This window comes from Carya illinoinensis, chromosome 4 (assembly GCF_018687715.1).
Source record: "Carya illinoinensis cultivar Pawnee chromosome 4, C.illinoinensisPawnee_v1, whole genome shotgun sequence".
Lineage (NCBI taxonomy): Eukaryota > Viridiplantae > Streptophyta > Magnoliopsida > Fagales > Juglandaceae > Carya > Carya illinoinensis.
The window spans coordinates 14,357,105-14,382,849 of NC_056755.1; the positions used below are offsets into that span (position 1 = coordinate 14,357,105).

Consider the following 25,745-nt stretch of genomic DNA (forward strand, 5'->3'; position numbering starts at 1 on the left):
GAGCTGAGCTGCTATAGTTGAAAACTTCAACATAGGATGGTGGACGGTGCTATAGGACAGTGCATGTGCATAACTATTTGGTTACTACTCTCACACTTACGTGGTTTGTCCAACAGATTTCAGATCGACACAATCCAAAAATGTCCACCAAACACTCTGTCCTAAAGTGACCTTTTGATTAGCTAGTGGAGATGCTCAATTATATATTTTACTTTATTTTAATACTAATCTCAGGGCACAATCCCACCTCGCCCATGGCTTTAAACGATGTTGAGTCTTGACTGGCGAAACTTGTTTGGTTTGCTGATAAAACCCTGTGTCTGTGTGGGAATGTAATGTGACAAAAATGTAGACATTTATTCATTTGTGAAACAATTAGGTATTAAAGCAAGCATGTTACATTATTTGTCTAGAGATTATATCAATAAAACATTACAGAACCAATTGAAAAGCTTAAGAGAGAGAGAGATGAAGATAGAGAGAATGGATTTCATTTCTTATTACATCTCTTAAGCATGGATCAAATGATGAGCTACAATTCTAATCCGGACCATGTCACAAGATTGGCCCTACAAAAAATAGAATGCCAGGGGCTTGAAAATTTGCAGAGACAATTTTCGTGGTGATCATCGATTCACTTACACAAGCTCCATAGAAAACTGAATTATCAGATTAATTCAATTGCCGTGCTAGAGATATTTGGTTGTTCTGCTGGTCCTCCCTGAACTTGCTATGTTGGTGGGAAAAACCTGTTGAGATTGAAAGGCAAAGTGTAGAACTCTTCATTTCTGTTATCACCTCGAAATGTTCGGAACTTCACCCACCATGGCATCCCTCTATCTTTCTTTGACTTCTCTACTTCTAATGTGTTGTCAAGAAACACTGCAACGATCAAACCCACCGTTGGCGGAGAAGAGAATATGGTATTGAGAAATGCATTGAACTGCAAAGATGTCATGTTCGATTGTCAGATTAACAATCTCTACCAGGGAACAAAAACAGCCTGAGAAGGTACCAAAATTGCCATCAACAGGAACACAGAAATTTTTTGTTTTAGAGACTAAAACTTATAAATATATTTGGAATGCTGAAGACTTTTTGTCATGGAATGGTTGTGACACGTCCATCTCCGATACTATGGTCAGGGCCAAACAATAAATTACCCATGTATCTATGTCTGCGTATACTTTGTCTGCCATGGGACCTATTGTTTGTACTTCTGGATTCTCACCAGGCTATTGGGTATATTGAGGATAATAGTGCTCACCCATCCAGCGTCGGTATGAGCAAGACCTCGTTGTGACGGATTCCAATATTCATTGAAAAATTGAGGGATGGATATCCCAAGGAACAGTGAAAGCCCAGTAATAATGAGATTTCTCATACAGTTCATGTTTGTGAATTGAAGAAATGATAACCCAACAGAAGCTGAAAAACAAAAAACAAACTGTCAAGTGTGCGAGGATCTTAAAGTAGAAAACTGAATTTCACTTGGTTAATGACGTACCCACAAGGCCAAAGAGAACACAGTACAATGCAGCAAATATTGGGAAGGGTATAGATGCAAACACAGCCCCAAATTTTCCTGCAAACATAATTGAGTGAATAAACCACGCGGAACAATTTTTCAATTGCGATTGGAAACCTTAGATACTGACCCCTAGATATGAATTGAGCTCAAGATACTAGAATTTACTATTGATGAAAGAGAGGAAAAGAGAGAAAATGCAATGACTCTAGTTCCATCCTAAACAAATAAGAGGAAAATATATTTTCACCACTTGGCAATTGGCATGTTATCTGAGTTCTCAAAAACAAAAGCCCTTATATATGAAATGAGAAGGAAAACAATCAGGAAGTGCTTTTCATTCCACACGCCCAAATTGTCTAGTTGAAAAAGATAATGCCAACCTAGGATAGAGAAGAATATCATGAAGCCAGCAGAAATTTGAATAACTCTGCGACTTCCAACTCGGGTTAATCCAAGGAGGCCAACATTTTCCCTGAAAACATGATCCATGACTCCTGTCAAGCTATCTCTGTATGCAAAGAAACTAAACACAAGCCAGTGGCTATGGCTCATCTAAGTGCAACTTACACAGAAACAGTAGAACCAGTGCCAGTTCCATAAAGACCATCGAGCAAGATTCCTATTCCCTGCCAAAGTGAGAAACCAAAACTATTCAACCCTATCAAATAAATGAAGTGATGGGACCATGCAAAACTCAACTACTTTTTTTTTAATGGGTAAAAGTAACTTTATTTAATATAAATGAAAATAGGTGTTGCCCGCGTACACGGAGAATACAAAAGAAAACACCTAAATAATACATTCTACGAACCTGCAAATTTTTGTGTAAAATTCAACCACTTAAGAGAATGAATGTCCACAAAAAATGTGACCATAAGAAGTGCGCCTGATCCGTGCAAATCAAAATATGACATACAAGCAAATGGATGACAAAAGGAAGAAAATCTACTTGAATTTGTAGAATGATGAGAATCCAACTCAGGGAGAACTGCATCTGTGATGAAGATTTAGAAGTGTGTTTAAGCAGCTTACCTGCCAACCAATACCCCGGCTCAATACATAAGGAGGAGGTGGAGTAGCAATTGCCAACCTAGAAGTTGCCTTGTATGCACCAGTTGACTGCCGTCAAATATACAAGTTAGTAATTAGCTAATGAACTGGACATCTAGAATTAGAGCCACTAAGGAGACAACCAAAACATCTGTTCACACTTAGTTCTTTCTTGGGATGTAATATGATATACCATCAATTTGATAAATATTTAGGGACACATAAGTGAATATATACCTCAACCATAGAAACAAGGACCGCTGACATCATAGCAAATGAATGACCAGCTGAAAACGTTGGTGGACCCCACTGCAGAGGGTATGGGAACTTGAACCTGAAATCACACATTTCAAAACCAGAGAAAACAAAAAAGATACAGCATGATGTAAAAGAACTAATTGGTTCTTGGTACTACCATGGGGCAGTAGATATAAGATTTGCTCTGTCAGTACGACAACTGATTTGTGTTCTAGTGGGCTTGTCTCGATAAGCGCCACTGGCAGTCAAGATGAGGGAATATATCCACATGATTGTGACACAGATCAACACTGGGAACCGTTCAAAAATAGGGACATCTCTAAATGGCCTCACGTGCTTTAAATACTGCAATCACAAATCATTCTAAAATGAAGGGAAGTAATTACTAGAATAGGAAAGGATTACCCAAAAGTTACACTAAACCACTTGCCTGAGACAATCCAATGACCAACAAAAGCGTCGGTATGCCAATTTCCACACAATTGCCCAACTGAAACAAATATTCCAGTAATAAGTTGCATAAATATAAATAAAACTGACATAGGGGAAAAAAGAAGAATATTGAGCTTTCCATCAGTACAGTAAGCACTAATTATGACTCATTTGTTTTGGTACCAATAGATTTCCTAGTTGATACATTGCACAAGACTTCAATAAAAGGTCCTATTTTCAACCATGCAGCCAAAACTTTCAGTTTGTTAAGATATTGAAGCTAGACTATAAAATTTAAATTTATAGTTCCTAAGTCAATGACGCGATTGATGTCACAAACTATAATACGAAGCCTTAGATGTTTCAACTTGTAACCATCTAGAATACAATTTTTGCCCCGAGAAGTGGTTACCACATCAAATGGAAGCTTCTCTTCAAGGGTAAACCAATGGATACCATAAATAACTTATCATAGCAACACATACTGCAGGAAATCCTCGTTGAAAAAGTCCCAAGCCAACCAATGCAACCACAGGTGCCATACCAAGAGGACTGAAGAATCTGTAGAGAAAACCATTGTGACATAGTAAATAAAGTACTTGTGATTGTGAATGAGTAGTTTCATCACTTTCATTACAGATTTGAGTGATATCAACCTACCGTGAAAAGAGACCCCACAGTTGGCTGTAACCCAAGACTATTTGTATGCTAGAGGCTACAATTAGAGCTCCTTGGATGGCCCGCATAGTTTGTATAAATCTCTGCAAACCAATCACACGGGGAGATCTCTTTCAATAACCTACCAAATAGGAAAGTTAATCTGTAAAATCTCTGAGAAGGTAATAGACTCAACTCTCAGAGAGTTATCTCTTATGACTCAGGTTGATTGACATGAAACCCATCAATTCATGGGCACTTCAGTGCCACATGCAACAAAAACCTTTTTATCTTTCTATTCATTGCATTAAAAAGATTTTAAGAATAGTATCATGTCTCAAAATTATAATAAACCCTGCTAAATAATGCATTGTAAGATGACTTCTGGCATTTTGGCCATGACCCCAGCCAGCAGATAAGCAATCTGCCTAGGTATGTCCCTTAGAACATATTATACAACAAAAAAAAAAGTAGAATTCTGGCCATTCCAGAAGTAGTTTCCCATGACCCAGGTTGGAAGACAATAATTAGCCCGCCGGTTTTATCAACATTGGGATTCTTTGTCAATAATATCATGTATATGATTGCTGTGGAATTGGCTGATAAATTTAATTCCTTGTGATTCCCAAACAATTCACTAATACAGAGAAGGGGAAGACTGGATGACTTACTTCATGAGGATCGCTAATCCGTTGCAAATTGGAGTCGCTTACTATGTAAGCTATGGGAATGACATAAGCAAAGGACCCTCCAACAACCGCTGGCAACCTGGTTCCAAAAAGTGCTTGCAGAAGTGTATTAATGCCAGCCACAAAGAGGAGAGTTTGCATGACTCTTACTTTGTCCCCCTGGTTGTGAGCAAGAAAATGGTCAAATGGATGAAAGAGGACAACACAAGGATTGGATATAAAAATAACAATTCCCTGATGTACCAAATGCAAATAATGCTACCAACATCTTTAGGGCAATATTCAGTCATATATAATTACAACAAGTTCACCGTCTATAGTGACCTTCGGCAAAAGAAATGGTCAGGAAAAAACACATTTAGGCAGTGTTTCAGCCTATAATCACTAGTGAGCTGCAGCAATTAGTGGGTCCAAAATCTCCTGCGTTGGCTCTCCAACTAAGCCAGGAAAGAGAAAAAAAAAAAAAAAACTACCTTTCTAAAATCCTCATAAGTCAATTGAGCGTAAATGAAAGCATCGTCATTAATCTGAGAGAAAGTAGAGGTAGTTTATCAGAAAACCAGCTTACATCATTTCCACCCATTGCAGGGACGAGCATTGTTGGAATCATAACACTTGTGCCCAGCACTAGGATGTAATTTTGAAATGCTAATAAGATGGTTTCAGCTGCAAAAAAAAAAAAAAAAAAAAGGAAGAAGAACAAAAAAGGAAAAGGTTAATGGACCAACTTAACATGAATTGATCTGTGCTTGCCTAATAAGGAAAAAAAACATAGCTTTCACATCTCAATTTTGAAATGAAAAACATCGCTCATCTGAAGCGATTGTATTACCTATGTTGTCAAATTTTTTAAATAAATACTCAAGTTTACTGAATCATGAAGCCAAGTTTTCTACTTCAAAGGAAATCCTACAGCAGGTGCAAGTTTTGGAGGTTATGATACATAAACACCAATATCAAACCCCAACTGGAGAAGAAGATCATTGGCACCGATTACTGAAATTAAGCTTTTTAGGCAGTGGCTATAGAATATATGAAATGAAAAGGAAACAACTCAGTCACTTTTGGGGTTCGATATCCAGATGAAAGATTACCTCGCAATCCACACATCTAAGTTCTCAAGAAATTTCGGTAAAGCATATAAAGTAAAATGTAGCTTCATTGGAGTAGTCATAAAACCATGGTTACAGCTGTTACTCAAAACTATATCCTTTAACTTCAGCCACCATATAATCTACTAAGATTGGAAGTAAATCCAGCTCAACAGGATGTCAAATAATAAAATGAATAATTTGCAGAAAATGAAGGATGATCCTTCTATGAACAAAAATGCAATGCAACCAATATCAATGGGCAAGATCACTAACGTGCGCATGAATAAACTAGAATTTCAACTTTAGGCCCATGCAACCCAATCTTTGGGATTATTCAAAGCAAGCAGCATTAATTGTCGGAGGCCAAATCACGACACATCATGAATGCCAACCCTGTAGGATACTCTAGTCAGCAACCCCACAAGCAAAAGCAGAAAATTTGGGCGCTGGCGGGTAAAAGAGTAAGCACATTACGCTATCGGGTCCATTACTTTGAAGTTTGTTGACCCATGTTGCTATGAAAGCTGTGTTAGGTATCTCTGAAATCCTACGATTTACGAAAGGTACATAAAACGCTTGGAGCGTCACAACTTCACTTAACCCCAAAACACTACGAGATTTCAAAGATTTTTGTTTTTTTCCTTTCCGTAGAGCTTCCCACTGACCAAACAAAGCATAAAGAAAAGTTAAAAAAAAAATGGTTAAGAGTTTTACTCAGTCAATATCATAAGCATTCAAATTTCAATTTTTCTTATCAACCCTCGACGAAAAAGGCTAAAGCGCAGTCCCAATATCTCTCACCGCTCATCCTAAGGGTAAAAAAAAAAAAAAAGTTCTATCATCTGCTGGGTATCAACCGTCAAACTCAAAAAACAACACTAAATTTTGGTTTTTCATTTTATTATTTTGAAATATATGGACATCTATGAAAAAGTATGACTATATATATTCTCCTTTGCTGATGTAAAATTTGTATACCGCAGCGCCTTGAGTTCTATTTGCAGAAATATCGGTGATTAACACAGCAGTGTCACCCAATAGTAAAGCTACACTGCGCTGCTTCGACACCCACATGCACATATATCTTCCACAGCATATTCCAAAATCTTTAATGGAGGAAAAAACGGTGGAGAGAGAAGCATTGAAACTAGTTTGCTAATGCATGAAGAACCTGAAGCCCACTTCACTCGCATGGTGCCTTCATATAAAAAAAATGACACCCATATAAAACATGTACATGAATATGAACAGAAAGAGACAGAGAGAGTACCCCAAGGAGGGTTAGAGTCTATGCAATATTCAAGGTCTTGGAGCTGTTCCATGGGAGGGTGGCTAATGTCTGCTGCCATTGTTGAAGCTTCCAAAAAGAGCTTCACAAAACTCCAGGCCAAAGCAAAAGAAACAAAAGAAGAAGAGGAAGAAGAAAGAAGAGAGGACAAAAGCAAATGTACAGATATAAAGCAAACAATAAAAAGTAGCAAAAACACAAAAAGAAAAAAAAGAAGAAAAAAAGTAACAATATGCGAAGCAAAAGACGTTCCCTTTCTTCCACTCTCTGCCGTCGATTCGACGATAACCCGGTTGTTTTTTGAATGAGCGTCTCGGGTTCTCAAACAAGTACCCTTTTGATTGTTATTTTTACAGCACTTTTGCCAATGTGTTTAGATTGCTCTTTTATCATTACTCTTATTCATAATTTCATAGATAAACAAAAATAATAAATAATTTAAATCATGAAAAATTGATAGATGTAATCATGAATATAAAAATATCACGTAATTATTTTTAAAAAATAAATAAATAATTTCTATAAAAAAATTAATTTTTTATTTATAAATTAATTTTTAAAATAATTTCATAATAATTATATATTCTATAACTACTGGTAACATTATTCTAAATTATTATATGTCAAATAAAATTTAAGGACAAAAAAGAAAAAAAAAGTCTGATACGAGGACCACCATCACGAAAGAGAAACAGGGAAATGGTTGGGGATTAGTGGATTACAAGGCCTGAGGAGCTGACAGACAACGTGGTACAAAAAGAAGTGTTTTGCAGCAGTAACAGGTTTCAATGGTCCAAATATATATATATATATGTATAAGGTTACTGTAGCCTAATTAAGACAGCTCATTTCATCCTATGTGATGTTATTTATTAAAAATATATGCATAAGGTTACTGTAGCCTAATTAAGACAGCTCATTTCATCCTATGTGATGTTATTTATTAAAAAATTTATAGATATATATTTAAAATAAAATTTATTAGATTTATTTTACGATAAAAATATATTAAAATTTGACATATTATATTTAATCATATTACTTTATAAATTTGCTTTATTTGATTCTTCTGTATTTAAATATTTCTATATTTCTATATATATATATATAAGATTGGCCCATCTATTTAATTTGCCTATTAAATTTTTACTCCTACCGTACCGCCGAAAAGGACGATTGTCCCGCAAGTTATTAGGACATTGAAAAGCAAGGACCAGTCCCATTTTGAGATGTATGCTATATTATGATTTGAGTTTGGAAAGTGTTTTATTTTATTTTATTATTATAATTTTTTTAATTTGTATATAAAATATAATAAATACTTTAATTTTTTTAAATTTAAAAATAATATTATTATTAAAAAATATTATTTTATTCAATTTTTATCTAAAATTATTTTATCTCTTTTTATCTTATCTCTAAATTCAAAATTGCTTTCAATCAAAGCACACAAATTATGAAAGAAAACTTTATATAAAGTTTTATAAGTTAATGTGATGGCTCTCATGTGTACAACCCTTTGGAAACCCTGGCCCTTCTCTCTTGAAAAATAAAAAATAAAAAAAATAAATAAATAAAGGCCTCCCAGATCTAATTTTCATTAAAAAGAAAGGAGACGTCGGCTTCCTTCCTTTCCTCCTCCTCTTTTCCTCATTTTTTCATTCACCTATATTGTTTATCAAGGATTTTTTTACTTAATTTTATTTTACTTTCCTTAAGAATGAAAAAGATAAATCTATAACTTTTTGACAACTCTTAAGAGACACGCGCGACATAAGTAAATTCATAAGTCCAAAAATGTTTAGAAGAAAGTGGTAATTTTGCGAAAGCCATCGTGTTTTGTTCTCACGCATCGCCCACATTTGCGTAAGGTCCTCAGGCGTCACCCCTTCCAACAGCTCTTCTCGACATATGTGCTTGATTACAGGACTCGCCACCACTAGATATTTTAAATCTAACATTTGTGACTGAAAAGATACGAGTGTGTTGCCTTCACAGGCCATGATAAGATTCTAAAGTCTACTAGAATTGATTCAAACTATAATCCATCATTTTTTTATATATATCTTACTGATTTCGTTATTGTTAACTAAAATAAAAACATACAATCGCTTTAGATGAGCGATATTCTTCTCTTAGACTTTTGTTTGTAGAGATTGAGCCATCTCTTTTTATAAAAGGTAAGAGTGAGTCTCTATTTAGACAGTGAATATTGTCTCTTAGATGTTTATCTATAAAGAGTATTAACAATAACGAAAACTATATTAATCATAAAAAGAAATAGTATATTGATAAAAATTTAAATGCATTATTTTAATTTATGATATTATGTTTAACACGTAGACGTATTAGAATTTATCCAATCACAAATATAAGTTTATCTAATAAATAAATAATAAATGATGACACTTCTCCTTAAAAAAAAAAATTCAACAATCCCTTGTTAATAAATGTGGTGGAAGATGGCCACCCCCATCAATTGACGCGTAGACAGAAGGTCGGTGCCGAGATATATAACGCAATACGAAAGTTTTTAATAAATAAATAGGATAATGATATACTTATAATCTTTTTTTTAATTATTTTACAATTTATTTTAAATCAATTACTGTAATCGCGTCACTTCATTAAAAATTAATTTTAATTTTACGTAACCATTCTTTATTTTACAAAGAAAGATCAAACATTATTTGACTGTTTGATCCTAATATGTTATTAATAACATATTAACATATATATATATATATATATTATAAAGCTCTTACCAATCAAATCACATGCAGATGAGATATAAATGTCATCAAAATGTTGCAGGTATGACCAATGAATAAATGTATGTTAGCTGTGAGCAATAAATATTCACATTTCAGCTGAGATGCTGATCTCATTCATGTTTTATTTAAGAAAAAATATGAGATTTTTCGTATAGCAATTAAGTTTATGTTTCAAATTACGATGAGAAATATAATTTATAATTATAGAATTGATAATTTATAATTTAAATAATAAGTTTTACATTTTAAAAATTATTTATTATTTGATAAATATGTATCTAAAGAACTTTTATAATTAGTTATATTAATTTTTTAAAAACATATAATTATTTATATGATTTTTGATAAAGGCTTCAATTTGGTATTTTTTTAAAAAATAGACTTTTAATTTTTTTAAGTGATCAAAATACTTTTTATAAATTTATCAAACATATTATTTTTTTTAAAAGAGTTTTCATACAATTAAAACTTTAAACTCAATCTCAGATAAGCTCTAAGTAGGGGTTTGTGATATTAAACTTTTTGGTAGCCTTGCTCTATTGTCTTCCCTCCAAAGAATCATAGTTTTTTCGGTGGAACTACTCCTCAAATAGTTATAACAGAAGATATTCAATATATCTCTCGACAACATAAAGAGTGATAAATAATAAAAATTTATCGAATTTAAAATTTAAAATTAATATGCGCACTCAGTAATGTAATGGATAGCAACTAATCTATTTTTTTATCATATAAATTTAGATAATATTTCTAAATACATTTTGAATATCGATAATAGAAATGATTCACCTTAATCTTCATTGTACTTCAAACTTTTTTATAATACCAAGCATGCTTGACTAGAAATTAAAAAAATAAAATCTTTAAATCAAATCAAGTGGGATTTAAAACACTACTTTTCTCATTTACTTTAGAGTGCACGTCACCTGACTTTTAAGGTTTAAAGATGGAGATAGATAAATATATTAAATGTGTGTTATATTATTAATATTTAAATAGTTTTAAATGTTTATTTATTTATTTATTTATAGAGAGGTGATATATTCACAAATTATATAATAAAAATAATTTTATAATCTAATATATCATATTAAATTATATTTAATTTTTAAATTTATTTAGATAGAATTTAATCAAAATACTTCTTTTCTATCCAAAATAGGAAGGAGGAAGATGATGGGCAGTAAATGCAATATGAGGATAATCTGGTATCACATTGATTACGCTGTACCGCGTTTTCCTTTTCGTGCAAGGGAGGCAAAAAAATATGTGTCCGCCTTTTCTACGTGCTACGTACACAGAGAAAATCTCTACCGATCAGTGTAAAGTTTTTTTTTTTTTTTTTTTTCATTTTTTCTTTCACTATTTTTTAAACTATTTAAATATTTTAAAAAAATAAAAATAAAAATCATATATTCATTTAAAAAACTTACTTAATAGTTAAGTAAAAATAAAAAATAATAAAATAATAAAAAAACATTTCGGTAGAAATTTTCGATGAAAAATTTCTGTAAAAATAATATTTTCCATTTGGAAAAGAGTAAGACTATTTTTCTCGTTTTTATTTTTATTTTTTAATTTTAAATAATGTTAAATACTGTAATTAATTATATGGCGTATTAAAAAAAATTAATTTATTATTAAAAAATTAAATTTTTTTATAGATTTTATATTTATTTTTTTTTAAAAAAGATATACGACTTTTTCTCTGCTAAAACTACGCACGATCGTGACCAACTCCAACGCCTCGTAAAACTGAACAAAGTCCGATACTTTCGTAAAACTGAACAAAATCCTGCTAAGTCTGTTGTAGTTTTTTTTTTTCATTTTGTTAATGTGTAAATTTGCACAACAAATCACAATAGGAGATAGTCATCCAGCCTAAGGAGATTATTTGGGTGTTAATACGGTATTCAAACGTATCTCTACGAGAATAAACAGTAAATAAATACATAAAATATAAATAAAGAGAGATATAATGATTTATGTGATTTAATATAAAAACCTACATTTATGAGTTGTCTGGGTGAAATCTATTATAATGATGATTTTTCAATTTCTCATGGCCTCACATATCTCTCAATACAACAGAAAAAAGAATTTCGGAAATTAAAGAAGATGCCATCCTTATAAGGAGATGAGATTTTTGAGTCTTTGTGTATATTGGAAACCCCCAAAATTTAAAGGAATTCTCTCTCTTTATAAAGTTATTTTTCCCTTTTTAGAGTGATTGGGTCATGCTTGTCTTATATCTTATTGGACTTACATCTGGGTTTGATTCTTGGTGGTTGATTTTATACCCAACATATGACTGTGATTCTTAAGGTTGATTTGTTGAATAAAAAGACACTATGAATCTTCAAGTCAACTGCAAAAAAGATAGTCTATAAAAAAAAAAGTAGATTCTAGGAAGTTTCTTTGCGTGAATGTTTTCCAAATAATCAAGCGTTCATATGGTTGCATGTGATTGTTTATTGCGAACAAAGAGCATGCATTTCCATATTTGGCAACATTTTCATTTTTGTTGGCGCTAGTGGATTTTTTATCCCTTAAGGCAATTTGTTGTTTGGGTTAGGGCGTGTTTGTTATAACCCATGCTTAGATGGTTAGGGAGCTCGTTGACTCTCTAGGTCCATCCTAGATAATTGATGATCTCGTCAACTTGTTTCTTAAGGTAACCCTTGCGAGGTGGTTGTAGAGTTCGGAGGCTTGTTCCTAAAGGTAACTCACGCGAGGCAGCTGCATAGTTAAGAGGCTCGTTTTTGGAGATAACCTAAGCGAGGCAGTTGCAAAGCTCGGAGGCTCATTCTCAAAAGTAACTCACGCAAGGCGATTGTGGCACAAGTATCAATATTCAGCGAACCAACTTGTTACAAACCTATTTATATCAAAACCAAACTCACTAATTTCATCTTTTGTTTGCTAATTTTGTCATATATTGTCACCCTTACACATAACCGCTACGCCATCTCTTAGAGCATCCACATTGGCTTGGACAAATGAGATGTTTGGTTAAATTTTATATAATTTGGCTAAAAAATCATTCACATTGGATTGGGCAAATCTAAAAAAATTTAGACTTTTACTACAATAGTTGGCTAAAGATGGAAGACCACTATTCATTCATCAAACATTAAAATATTAATTTCTCATTCCAAATAAATAAATTAAATTAATTAGAATATAATTAACATTTAATAATTAGAATATAATTATTATTAACATTTAATAATACTTTTTTAAATATTAATTTAATTAGAATATAATTACTATTAACATTTAATAATACTTTTTTAATATTAATTTAATTAGAATATAATTGCTATTAACATTTAATAATACTTTTTTGTAATATTAATTTAATATAATATGATTATTATTAACATTTAATAATAATTTTTCTAATATTAATTTAATTAGAATATAATTATTATTAACATTTAATAATAATTTTTTTATTATTAATCTAATTAGAATATAATTATTATTAACATTTAATTGGTAGAATTACAAAATGTAATAAAATAAATTAAATAAAAAATTTATTAATTTAATAATATTTTATTATTATATAGAGAATAAATGGCTAATCCAATGTGGAGATTGAATTTTGATGGAGTAGATAAATGTAAAAAAGTATTGATATTGGCCAAATTTAAAGATAAATTTGGCCAAACTAATGCCAATGCTCTTAGGGGTACAATTCTAAAAAGAAGTCATTTTTACAATATCTATAACTATCGTTTTTTTATTTTTTTTCGTGTTGTTTATTCTTAAAGTTATTTTTTAACTGTTTACAGTATAGTAGAAGGGCTAGCTCTGCTTATAAACTCTCAACAATCGACAATTTCCACTATCTAAAATGTGCTACTTTTCAACTAATGATTTGGAACTTCTGAATTTTGGTTTTCATATTAATCCGTCATTATTGCATAACATTTCTTCTAATCCAAAAACAAAATCCATAGCTAGGACTGTAATCGAGCCGAGTCGAGCCGAACTTTAGCTTGCCGAACTCGAGCTCGAGCTCGAGCCCGAGCTCGAGATTTTTTTTAATTCTTTGTTTGAGCTTGACTCGATAAGTTGAAATCTCAACTCGAGCTCGAGCTCAAGTTCGTCCCACAAACGAGTTCGAGTCAGCTCGAGCTCGAACTTGAATTATTTTTTTTAATAAGATTTAATAATTAATAAAATAAATAAATAAATAAATAAAAATTAATATTGAATTTATACAATTAACAAGTAGAACCTCTATTAAATTATAAAATTTTAAAAAATTTATAAATAATTAATATCTAACTAGTTGATATTTATCCAAAATAACAATATATTATATGCCTACATATATTATTAATACATATACTTAATATGATAGAATATATCTATTTCATATATAGTTTCCACATACTAGTATATGAAATTATTAAATTTTATCAACTAATTATTATACAAATCATAAAATATACCTATGAAGTATATTTACTATATATACATAAGTAATTAGAATACATATTATATATTTAATTATAAAAGTGGTATGCTTATATTATTAGCTAATATATATATACATGCATAGGTGTATGTATATATTTATTAATATATGAATGAGTTTTAATCGAGTCGAGCTAACGAGTCGACTCGAGTGTAAACGAGCGAGCCTAAACGAGCCTTAGTCGAGTTGTGACGCCCCCAAATCCCCACGCCCAAACACGGGGAAATCGAGACGTCCGGATGGTGATAACCCGGACCACCATCCTAACGACGTGTGCCAAGTGTGTGCAAGAGCGACAAAGTGCACAAGACAAACGCAGCGAGAAGCAAGTCAATAGCTAAGTACCAGAATTTTTCTTAATGTAATACAAACTGTTTAAAACATACTTAAATAAAATATTACAAAACACAAATACAGTTTTAAACAAATAAAAAGATAACATCTGCAACCCGGCGGAGCCGCATCCTCGGGCTCAGCCTCCTCCTCTTCATCCTCTAACTCTGCACCAAAAGCTACGGAACCACGAATGGTACCGCAGGTAAGTAAAATCCAAACACTACCAGATAAAAACACATATAACTCAAACAAGATGCATGAATCATGCCCAATGCACAAAGCCCATAAAACACAGTTTTCCACACACTCCAAAAAAAAACCCATTTGGCCCAAAAACACATCCTTTCCGAAAAACACGCCAAAGGTCACATTTGGCCCAATATCTCGCCGGAAGTCCATCCGGCCCAATATCTCGCCAGAAGTCCATCTGGCCCACGCCAAAAGTCCCATTTGGCCTCACAAACCATTATCCAATTTTTAACCGTATGCACCATGACCTCCCCTAGGGGTCATCCGCACACCCTGGCTCCAGTGTCACACCGTAGAGTACCACCACGCATGTGACACCTAACGAGCGATGCCCAGTTCCGCGCCCCGCGCGTGCGTAGCCAAGCATCCTCTAGCCCTCGCCAGCGAAGGGCCACGGAGTCGGTGAGTAGGGCGATGCCCGGTTCCGCGCCCGGCGCGTTCGTAGCCAAGCATCCCCTAGCCCCGCTCCCGTCATCTCTCTCGACAACTCAGGGGACATCACTCAGTTTATTCCGCTCCCGAGTGACCAGAGGAGCTCCACCGAGATAATAACCCATCCCGGCTTGGGCTCGTGATACACACGCACCCGTAAAACCACTCACGCCAATACACAGGCTTTTCACACAAATCCCACAAACACATGTGCATGCACCATGAAATGCCATATCAATGCATAATAAAATAATCCAATAATCATAAATCAAATAAACAGGCAACTCCGTCCTCTATCCATCCGACCCCCGAAACTCCTCGGACTCAGTCCGGAATCAACAACCAACAACAAATATTTATTGAATGAGCAATATATATTTAAATCTGTAAATAGGGTTTGGAAAATACTTACAGCGCTATACGGTATTTTTAGAAAGCTCGCGGCGTTGCAAACGGCGGAGGAAAAGCAACGTAACAGTGTAATTTACACTGTGTCTGTGGGTAATAAATTACCCATTTTTGAACGGGGACAAACCAGGGCTTAGGATTGATAGGGAATGGTTTAGGGATGATTGTGAAGCTATTGGAAGTGGTGGTTGGCCGTGGGTGGCGGCGAAAACGCCGGAAATAGGCCGGAAAACTCAAATCGGAAAACAAGCTCGTAGGAGCTGTTCCGGTGGTCGTTGGAGGCCGGAAATAGGTGGGTTAGGACGGCAAGGAGTCGGTGATGAAGTGGTGAAGAAATGGTGGCCGGAGGTGGAGCGACGGCGGCGGATCGAGCCAAAAACCGTGGGGAAAGAAATGGCTCTAGGTGGCTAACGGCTGGCCGGATGGGGGAGATATTTGGTGGGAAGGTGCGCCGGAGGGAGGGGGTTCGAACGGGACCGGCGGCGGGCCAAACGGTGGCCGGACGGCGGCGGTCTGGGCAGAAAACAGTTCCGGCGACAGGGGCAAAAACAGGTCAGGTGCAGCGACTTCCGGCGGCTCTCGAAAGCAAACGGCTGGTCCGATGGCTCTGAAAATTGGTGGGGATGATCTATGGTGGAAGGGGAAGAGAACGGTGGTGACGGTGCATCAAACGGTGGCCGGACGGCGGAGAACCGGCCGGTCAAAGGGGCAGCGACGGGATGGATAAAATGGGAGAAAACGCACGGGGAGAGAGAGAGGAACCGGGAAAAGAAGAAGAAAAAGAAAGAAAAGAAAAAAAAAAGAAAAAGAAAAAGGAAAAAGGGAAAAAGAAAAAGAGAGAAGAAAAGAAATGAGGTCCAATCCTCACTCCGGAAACCAAAACTGATCCGCCGAAAACGATTTTAAAAACCGTAAAACGATTAAATAAAATAAACACAACATCAAATAAATTAAAAACCAATTCAAATACATTAATTTAAAATAAATAAACCAATATATTAATTAAATTAAAAACAACCCTTCAGTGAAAATACACGTAAAAGCGGGTCATCACATCCTCCCCTCCTTAAAACAAATTTCGTCCTCGAAATTTGCAAGATCAACTACCAGCGCCAAAAAGATACCATAAACAACTCCGATTATACTTGAGAAAATCATACCATCAACCATTTCCACACAAGTATGAAGAATGCACTTCCCAAAAATACTCTTATAAACAACTCCATCATATTCGCACTAATCTCCCAGAAATGCTTCACGTCTAGAACTCTTAAAGTGACCACATAAACAGAAATCACTACATCCACAAGAATTTCAAAACCGCACCCAAGTAAATTCCAACATTTAGTATCTTTCCACAATAAACTGTGTTAACCTCAATCAGCTCCTGTGTTATAACCTCCAAACCTTCATTATACACTATCTCTTGGTAACCTAATAATCACTTCCAAAATAAACCATCAATCAACATAATTTATACCACCAAATGATTAACTTCTTACTAAAACTTCAAGTCATCTCTATTTTTCCAAAATCAGCACAAGATTTAAACACCTAATTATCTCTAAAATATCGCGCTTCTGTGCGCACTCTGATAACTCGCCAAAATGTAAAAAGACTATATCCTCATAAAATAACACCCTTGAGTACAAGCTAACTCTAACACCTGGAAGCAAGAAAATCCTTTACCACACTTTGATAGAAAATAAAATCTCCCAAAATCATGAATCATCACTCCTATCCCTCAATTATCTCTAGCTACCTTAATCAAATCAAAATCATCCCCTAAATTCTGAATATCGTCTAAATTTAGAGATGACTAAACACACTACGAACCACGATTGAATTCACCATAACCTTAATGAACTCTTCTTGAAAACTCACTTACCTACTTCCATTCCCATAACCCTAGTAGTAGCACGACTATGTCCTTCAATCGCATACAAAATTAAATCTCAAGACAGGCCATACTGTTTAAATCTTCAATCCATCAAAACTATGACACTACTCTCCTGGCTTCTACTGCTTATTACCTTACGTACCTGTTTAGGCTAATCACCGTTGATTCCCAAACTTCCACTTTCAAGATTTTATTAACCACTACACATGGCGACTCAACAATCTCTCTTCTAGTTAAAAAAAAAAAAAATGTATATAATTCTCCCAATTGGACACTCAAACTCCAAAAGAAAGTATAGCCTCAAAATTTAAATTCCTGTGTGACCTCAAGTTACAATTAATTCTCTAAGATAGTCTCCACAATAAATGCCAACTATCACTCCAATTGGTAACCCACTTCAACTGTACACTCCGATCAACTCACTAAGAACTCGAAGTTAAAATCTATTGAATTTAATACTATCACATCTAATCCATTTCAGTACTCACCAAAGCCACTTCTCTCAAGCCAAAAAGAGACTAGGATTTGTACTCTCCGAAATCCATACACCCTCACCACCACTATAAATGGATCTCATGTACCCTTAGCTAAGATCAATAATCATTCTAACGTATAAGTGATCCATCACTTCCATTTCCAACATCCGTACCTTATCCTCAAAATAAACAAAATTTCATTTCCCAAAACTGCATCATCTATTATTCTCAACTCGGTATGAATCAATCCTAAAACTTGTCACTATAACTTCGAGCTATAACAATTATTGCCAACCCACATTCCATTGAGTAACATGTTTCGACTGAACACTCCAAACGATTCACCACTATCACACGTCGATCTCATACGTCCTTAGCTGAAACCAATAGTCATTCCAACACACAAATAGTCCATTACTACTATTTCCATCATCTCGACTCGTATCCGCAAATCAACATGAATCATTCCTATATATGCTTAACTTATACCCTTAATATCAGTAAATAGTTATCGCTTAAAGCTTTGTACTGAAAATGACCTTAAACCTGCTAATAATCCGTTCCCAAAAGTTTATAGAACATAAGGTCTCAACTTCAATCGAATTCAAAACCAACAATTAAACTATTGCTTCCAAAACCTCAATGGATCTATTTTTTTCCGAACCGACAAAAATCATTTCCTAAAATCGATTACTACAACCTCGAGTTAACAATAGTCATTTTCTGAACTAAGTCAATATCTACAATCCTCAAAGAAGTATATGAGCTAGATCATTACCTTCCATTCTCAAAGAAATCTACTCTAGAAAAATTTTCATATCTATAACTCAACTCTAATCAACTCCATTTTAATGGTTACAAACTAATCACTCACTAGAGTAGATCAAGCTACAGCACTAAGTCTGTAAAACTAAGAACTCAATTCTTATTACCAATCAATCATTCAACTCTACAATTCTAAAACCTTAAATCAAATAAGAATCATCTTCCGGAACTTCTAAGATCAATGAAACTTACATCCTATAAAAGAAAATCGACTCTCAAATCTTTCAAATCCTAAAACATTAATAGATAATAAATCATTTTCTGAAATTCTCAAGATTGGTGGTTTTAATCCAAATCATTCACCTTAAACGCTGGTAAAATCTAAAGCCCCAATTGCCACCAAATTACTCATCCAAATCACGAAATCTAAAACTCGAAATTGAATTATCCCCCCCCCCCCAAAGCTTGTCGAACCTAACATCTTAATTACCATAAACTTATTTTCCTAAAATCTATAAGGCCCCAAAATTTAAAACTTGTCGAAACTTCATAAAATCTAACATCGAAATTTGTTGAACTTACAACCTACTACATTAAAGACCATTTCATAAACTCCACGGAACCAAAGAACTCAATTATTCTACTTCCCTGAAAGATCATCCAGATCATGCTATTCTCTCCAGGCCTCGATAATAAAAACAAACCACACAAGGCGTTCATCACTAAAGATTAGATTAGACCCCTACCCGCCATGACTCCAGCATTCTGAGTCTCCGTAACCTCACCTCCAACGGTACCAAGAGTCACCGCGTACATTCGAGCCCGACCTAAAAGCCTCTAGTTAGTTCTATCACTGCGACGAGCTCCACGGCTTCCTTGAACTCTAATGGGGCACTCACCCACATGGGCTCTATTATAAACTCCGCAAATTGGCACTCGTCCTTCCATACGAACACTTGAGGACGCTTGCGGTCGAGTTCCGGTCCGCTGAATAAATTCTGAGGTGAACCCGAACTACTTCCTTCACCATAAAAACTCTGCCTCTTATGTCCTAGAGGGGAGCCCATACTCAAGTTATGCTCTCGCTCCACAAGAGTGGCCACATCCACTAAATCCTGAAAGGTGGATATCCGATGGCTGACCACCATTGTTACATATATCTGGTCTCAAACCTTAAATAAAATTCCCTTAAATATGTCCTTAAAGTTCGTTGAACCTGCACTCTCCAATACTATAGCCTCGTTACATAAATTCTACAAAACCTTGACCTCAATCATCTTAAGCGACTTAAAGCTAATTCCTCTCCTCATTGCTACGTGAGTTCCCACCTTACTAAGATTGCCTATAAACCATGACGTTCCCTTCAGACCTCAACATCATACAAGCAAACCACGTCGCTCAAAATTCAAGCCTACTACGCTAAATGTTCATGCCTAATGATAGTATCCTCGATTATACCGCCTTCCTGCCACAACACAACCTTTGACCCCCTTTAAGAAAACGAATAAAACCAACATAAAACCAAAAACCAAAAACACAAAACCATATAGCAGGAAACGAAAGAAACCAGCATGCAACAACACAACTAAATAAATAAAAACAAGCAAACAAGCTCAAATCAATAAAACAAATAAAACATGTTAAATAGAAACTATACTTAAAATAAATTTTAAAACACAACTTTAAAACATTCTGGTACTACCTACGGGACATGTGGTTTTACCCAGAGCCAAACCGCTCTGATACCACCTGTGACGCCCCCAAATCCCCACGCCCAAACACGGGGAAATCGAGACGTCCGGATGGTGACAACCCGGACCACCATCCTAACGACGTGTGCCAAGTGTGTGCAAGAGCGACAAAGTGCACAAGACAAACGCAGCGAGAAGCAAGTCAATAGCTAAGTACCAGAATTTTTCTTAATGTAATACAAACTGTTTAAAACATACTTAAATAAAATATTACAAAACACAAATACAGTTTTAAACAAATAAAAAGATAACATCTGCAACCCGGCGGAGCCGCATCCTCGGGCTCAGCCTCCTCCTCTTCATCCTCTAACTCTGCACCAAAAGCTACGGAACCACGAATGGTACCGCAGGTAAGTAAAATCCAAACACTACCAGATAAAAACACATATAACTCAAACAAGATGCATGAATCATGCCCAATGCACAAAGCCCATAAAACACAGTTTTCCACACACTCCAAAAAAAAACCCATTTGGCCCAAAAACACATCCTTTCCGAAAAACACGCCAAAGGTCACATTTGGCCCAATATCTCGCCGGAAGTCCATCCGGCCCAATATCTCGCCAGAAGTCCATCTGGCCCACGCCAAAAGTCCCATTTGGCCTCACAAACCATTATCCAATTTTTAACCGTATGCACCATGACCTCCCCTAGGGGTCATCCGCACACCCTGGCTCCAGTGTCACACCGTAGAGTACCACCACGCATGTGACACCTAACGAGCGATGCCCAGTTCCGCGCCCCGCGCGTGCGTAGCCAAGCATCCTCTAGCCCTCGCCAGCGAAGGGCCACGGAGTCGGTGAGTAGGGCGATGCCCGGTTCCGCGCCCGGCGCGTTCGTAGCCAAGCATCCCCTAGCCCCGCTCCCGTCATCTCTCTCGACAACTCAGGGGACATCACTCAGTTTATTCCGCTCCCGAGTGACCAGAGGAGCTCCACCGAGATAATAACCCATCCCGGCTTGGGCTCGTGATACACACGCACCCGTAAAACCACTCACGCCAATACACAGGCTTTTCACACAAATCCCACAAACACATGTGCATGCACCATGAAATGCCATATCAATGCATAATAAAATAATCCAACAATCATAAATCAAATAAACAGGCAACTCCGTCCTCTATCCATCCGACCCCCGAAACTCCTCGGACTCAGTCCGGAATCAACAACCAACAACAAATATTTATTGAATGAGCAATATATATTTAAATCTGTAAATAGGGTTTGGAAAATACTTACAGCGCTATACGGTATTTTTAGAAAGCTCGCGGCGTTGCAAACGGCGGAGGAAAAGCAACGTAACAGTGTAATTTACACTGTGTCCGTGGGTAATAAATTACCCATTTTTGAACGGGGACAAACCAGGGCTTAGGATTGATAGGGAATGGTTTAGGGATGATTGTGAAGCTATTGGAAGTGGTGGTTGGCCGTGGGTGGCGGCGAAAACGCCGGAAATAGGCCGGAAAACTCAAATCGGAAAACAAGCTCGTAGGAGCTGTTCCGGTGGTCGTTGGAGGCCGGAAATAGGTGGGTTAGGACGGCAAGGAGTCGGTGATGAAGTGGTGAAGAAATGGTGGCCGGAGGTGGAGCGACGGCGGCGGATCGAGCCAAAAACCGTGGGGAAAGAAATGGCTCTAGGTGGCTAACGGCTGGCCGGATGGGGGAGATATTTGGTGGGAAGGTGCGCCGGAGGGAGGGGGTTCGAACGGGACCGGCGGCGGGCCAAATGGTGGCCGGACGGCGGCGGTCTGGGCAGAAAACAGTTCCGGCGACAGGGGCAAAAACAGGGCAGGTGCAGCGACTTCCGGTGGCTCTCGAAAGCAAACGGCTGGTCCGATGGCTCTGAAAATTGGTGGGGATGATCTATGGTGGAAGGGGAAGAGAACGGTGGTGACGGTGCATCAAACGGTGGCCGTACGGCGGAGAACCGGCCGGTCAAAGGGGCAGCGACGGGATGGATAAAATGGGAGAAAACGCACGGGGAAAGAGAGAGGAACCGGGAAAAGAAGAAGAAAAAGAAAGAAAAGAAAAAAAAAAGAAAAAGAAAAAGGAAAAAGGGAAAAAGAAAAAGAGAGAAGAAAAGAAATGAGGTCCAATCCTCACTCCGGAAACCAAAACTGATCCGCCGAAAACGATTTTAAAAACCGTAAAACGATTAAATAAAATAAACACAACATCAAATAAATTAAAAACCAATTCAAATACATTAATTTAAAATAAATAAACCAATATATTAATTAAATTAAAAACAACCCTTCAGTGAAAATACACGTAAAAGCGGGTCATCACACGAGTCGAGTCGAGTTTTGTCGAGTATGTGTCATTTACAAATCGAGCGAGCATCTGCTTTAACGAACGAGCTTTTTTTTTTCACGAGTCGAGTTCGATTCGAGTTTAACCGAGCGAGCTATCGAACAGACTGATTCATTTACAGCCCTATCCATAGCCAATTAACATATCATACTCTAATGCATTGATTTTTTTTTTTTTTTCCTTCAATTGAATATACAGAGAAAGAGTAGATAAAATAAATAAGAATAAACCCTAAACTACAATCATATTGAATACATCAAATATAGTTATATGTGAGGTTTGGATAGTGAGTTGAGATAAGATGAGTTGAGATAAAAGTTAAAAATTAAATAAAATATTATTATAAAATTATTTTTATTTTGAGATTTAAAAGAATTGAATTGGTTATTATATTTGATATGAAAATTTGAAAAGATTATAATGATTAAATGAAATGAATTAAAATAAGTTAGAGGGTCTTTGTATTCAAACCCGACATCTCATATTAACAAATTATCTACCATAAGGAGAAACAAGTACCATAAAATCGTATAGAGTATAATGTCCCATACTAGTTTTTTCTTAATAGTAATTCTAATGAGTTCTAACTATTATATCAACTATGTGTCAATTTGACAACACAACTATTATAAAGTATTTTCAGATATTTATTTTTCAAATATCATTTAAAAACAATATTTTTTAATTTCAAAGTTTTAATTTTTTCATGTAATCATTATCTAATCATTAAATTTTTTTCAAACTCCCAAACAAAACGTAAAAAACAATACTATTTTTTTAATATCTAAATAAAAATTATATTTAAATAATTTTTTAACTTTATAATATTTTTATTCAATATTTTCTATCTCTATTTTTAGAATTTAATAAAATATTTTAATTTAAATTATTTTATTATTTATAGATATATTGAGATATTCTAAACAGTTCTATATATGACTTAGATTCCTCCTATGCATAATTTGTCACGAGGCCAAAAAGGAGAAATTTGAGTGGAAAAGTTCGCCGCCGTCCTTATATTGGAATATTTTGATTATAAAGTAAAATAAAAAGGTATAGGAATCCATATATTCTCTTGGGATGCACATGCAAGATAAAGTATACAATTTGGAATAAATTAGTTTGTACATATGATAAACAATTGTGAGGAATGCTACGCTAGTAAAGTGTATGAGTTGTTGAGGAATAAATTTCACATTATTTATAGATAAGGTCTTAGATATATTTATAAGGTTAAAACAAACCTCTATCTTTGAACTGGTTTTAAGAGATGAGTTAGGCTCATGAATTTTTTTATAGTATCAGAACCTGCTATAGGATGAATATAGCCTACACTACTTACTCCGTGATAAGAACTAGAAAAAATATTAGACTGCATATGGGAGGGTGTTGAAGAATAAATATCATTTTTACGACTGTAAATATCATTTTTACGACTGTATATAATATTATTTTATTTTCTAAATTTATTTGCAATAGTGATAATTTACATACTAAACATACCTTTAATGCGAAAGCCAATCACATTAATTTATATATAAATAAATAAATTATAGGTTAGAAACCAAATTTGTGTAAGGCATATTTGGAATTGGTAAAAGAAAAGAAACCCTATCGTAACACAAAGATTCGAAACCACCTGTTTCCAATGTAGTGGCCGACCTAAAAGGTAACAACGTCGACGCTTTTTTATTTTTTAATAAAAAAGCAAATACATATTCCTGCTGACCTCTATTAAAAAATACTTTAATTATAATTTTTTTTTAAAAAATTAATATAATTTGATATCGTATTTCAAATTATAAATATATTTTTATTATAAATTAAATTTAACGTATCAAGTGAAGTATGTCATGAGTTTATTTTTATAAAATATTTTTGTGATTGTAACACTTCTTCATTAAAATATCCTCATTAGTAGTAGTTGTGTCTAATATATATTAGGGCCTTTTTGAAATCTTCCAATGGTCCACATGATATAGTCATTGTTCTCAGTTATGGGATTCGAAAAGGAAAATGATTTATACAGTACTAGAATATTCAAGTTTCGTATATTTTCTTTTAAAAAAAGTAAGACAAATATGGGACACATGGAAAGACCAACTTTTTCTTAATGGGTCACTTTTTAAAAAATGAGTACATAGTATTTGTAGATACTAAAAAAAATAAATGTCACGAATTGATATAATTTATTATTATTTTCGAGCTAGATGATGGTATAGAAAAAATTACTTAAAATATGACATCATGGAAATAACAGAAATTATGATGAAAATAATCAATGCTCTTTAATTAGAAAGGGGCAGGGTTTTTGACAATCACCCTAAAGTAATAAATACATTTCAAGAAATAAAACTAAATTAGAAAATGATACAAAATAATTGATCCAATCTCATTGGAGGGACCTATTCATTGTCTGTAATGTAATGTCAGCATCATATATATTTATCTTCGGTACGCGTCATATCAAGAGGGATCTGTATTATAATGTCAGCATCACCAACAGTAAAATTACCTTTCACCATGTCAGATGCCACTTCCAATTATTAACATCAATCAAGTCTTAGATGATATAGGCAGATTAGTAGGAGTTTGAAGTTCAAAAATCCAAGGTTTGAATCCTCTATCATTTTATATAGAAATTAACCTCCCGTTACGAGTCCCCAGATCATACCTTATTGTAATAAATTCTTATCACTTGAATCGACTTCCAAGCATATGAAGGTAGGCATTCCAATTTATAATTTGGAAAATTTCTATTTCTATAATATTTCTTCTGCATCACTGTTGTTATAAGAGAAGTAAGATTTTGAAATTATCTCCAATCTTGTTTAGTAAAGAGGCCTTT

General features: G+C 34.8%; 1 protein-coding gene across 3 annotated transcripts; it reads right to left on the minus strand.

Annotated features, from left to right (window-relative positions):
• Positions 1–338: 338 nt before the first annotated feature.
• Positions 339–7,334, minus strand: LOC122306117 (nucleobase-ascorbate transporter 1). Of its 3 annotated transcripts, XM_043118519.1 has the most exons (14): positions 6,982–7,330; positions 5,186–5,283; positions 4,600–4,776; positions 3,932–4,032; positions 3,757–3,832; positions 3,270–3,329; positions 2,997–3,184; positions 2,819–2,915; positions 2,564–2,650; positions 2,099–2,157; positions 1,912–2,003; positions 1,508–1,585; positions 1,268–1,428; positions 339–943 (listed from the first exon to the last, which is right to left on the minus strand). In XM_043118519.1, exons 1-14 carry the CDS (start codon positions 7,058–7,060, stop codon positions 731–733), a joined length of 1,566 nt encoding a protein of 521 aa, XP_042974453.1. In that variant the 5' UTR covers positions 7,061–7,330; the 3' UTR covers positions 339–730. The 3 variants fall into 3 exon arrangements, with proteins under 3 accessions (XP_042974453.1, XP_042974455.1, XP_042974456.1); XM_043118521.1 differs by lacking the exon at positions 1,268–1,428 and having other exon boundaries at positions 6,982–7,334; XM_043118522.1 differs by lacking the exons at positions 1,268–1,428; positions 1,508–1,585 and having other exon boundaries at positions 6,982–7,334.
• Positions 7,335–25,745: the final 18,411 nt, after the last annotated feature.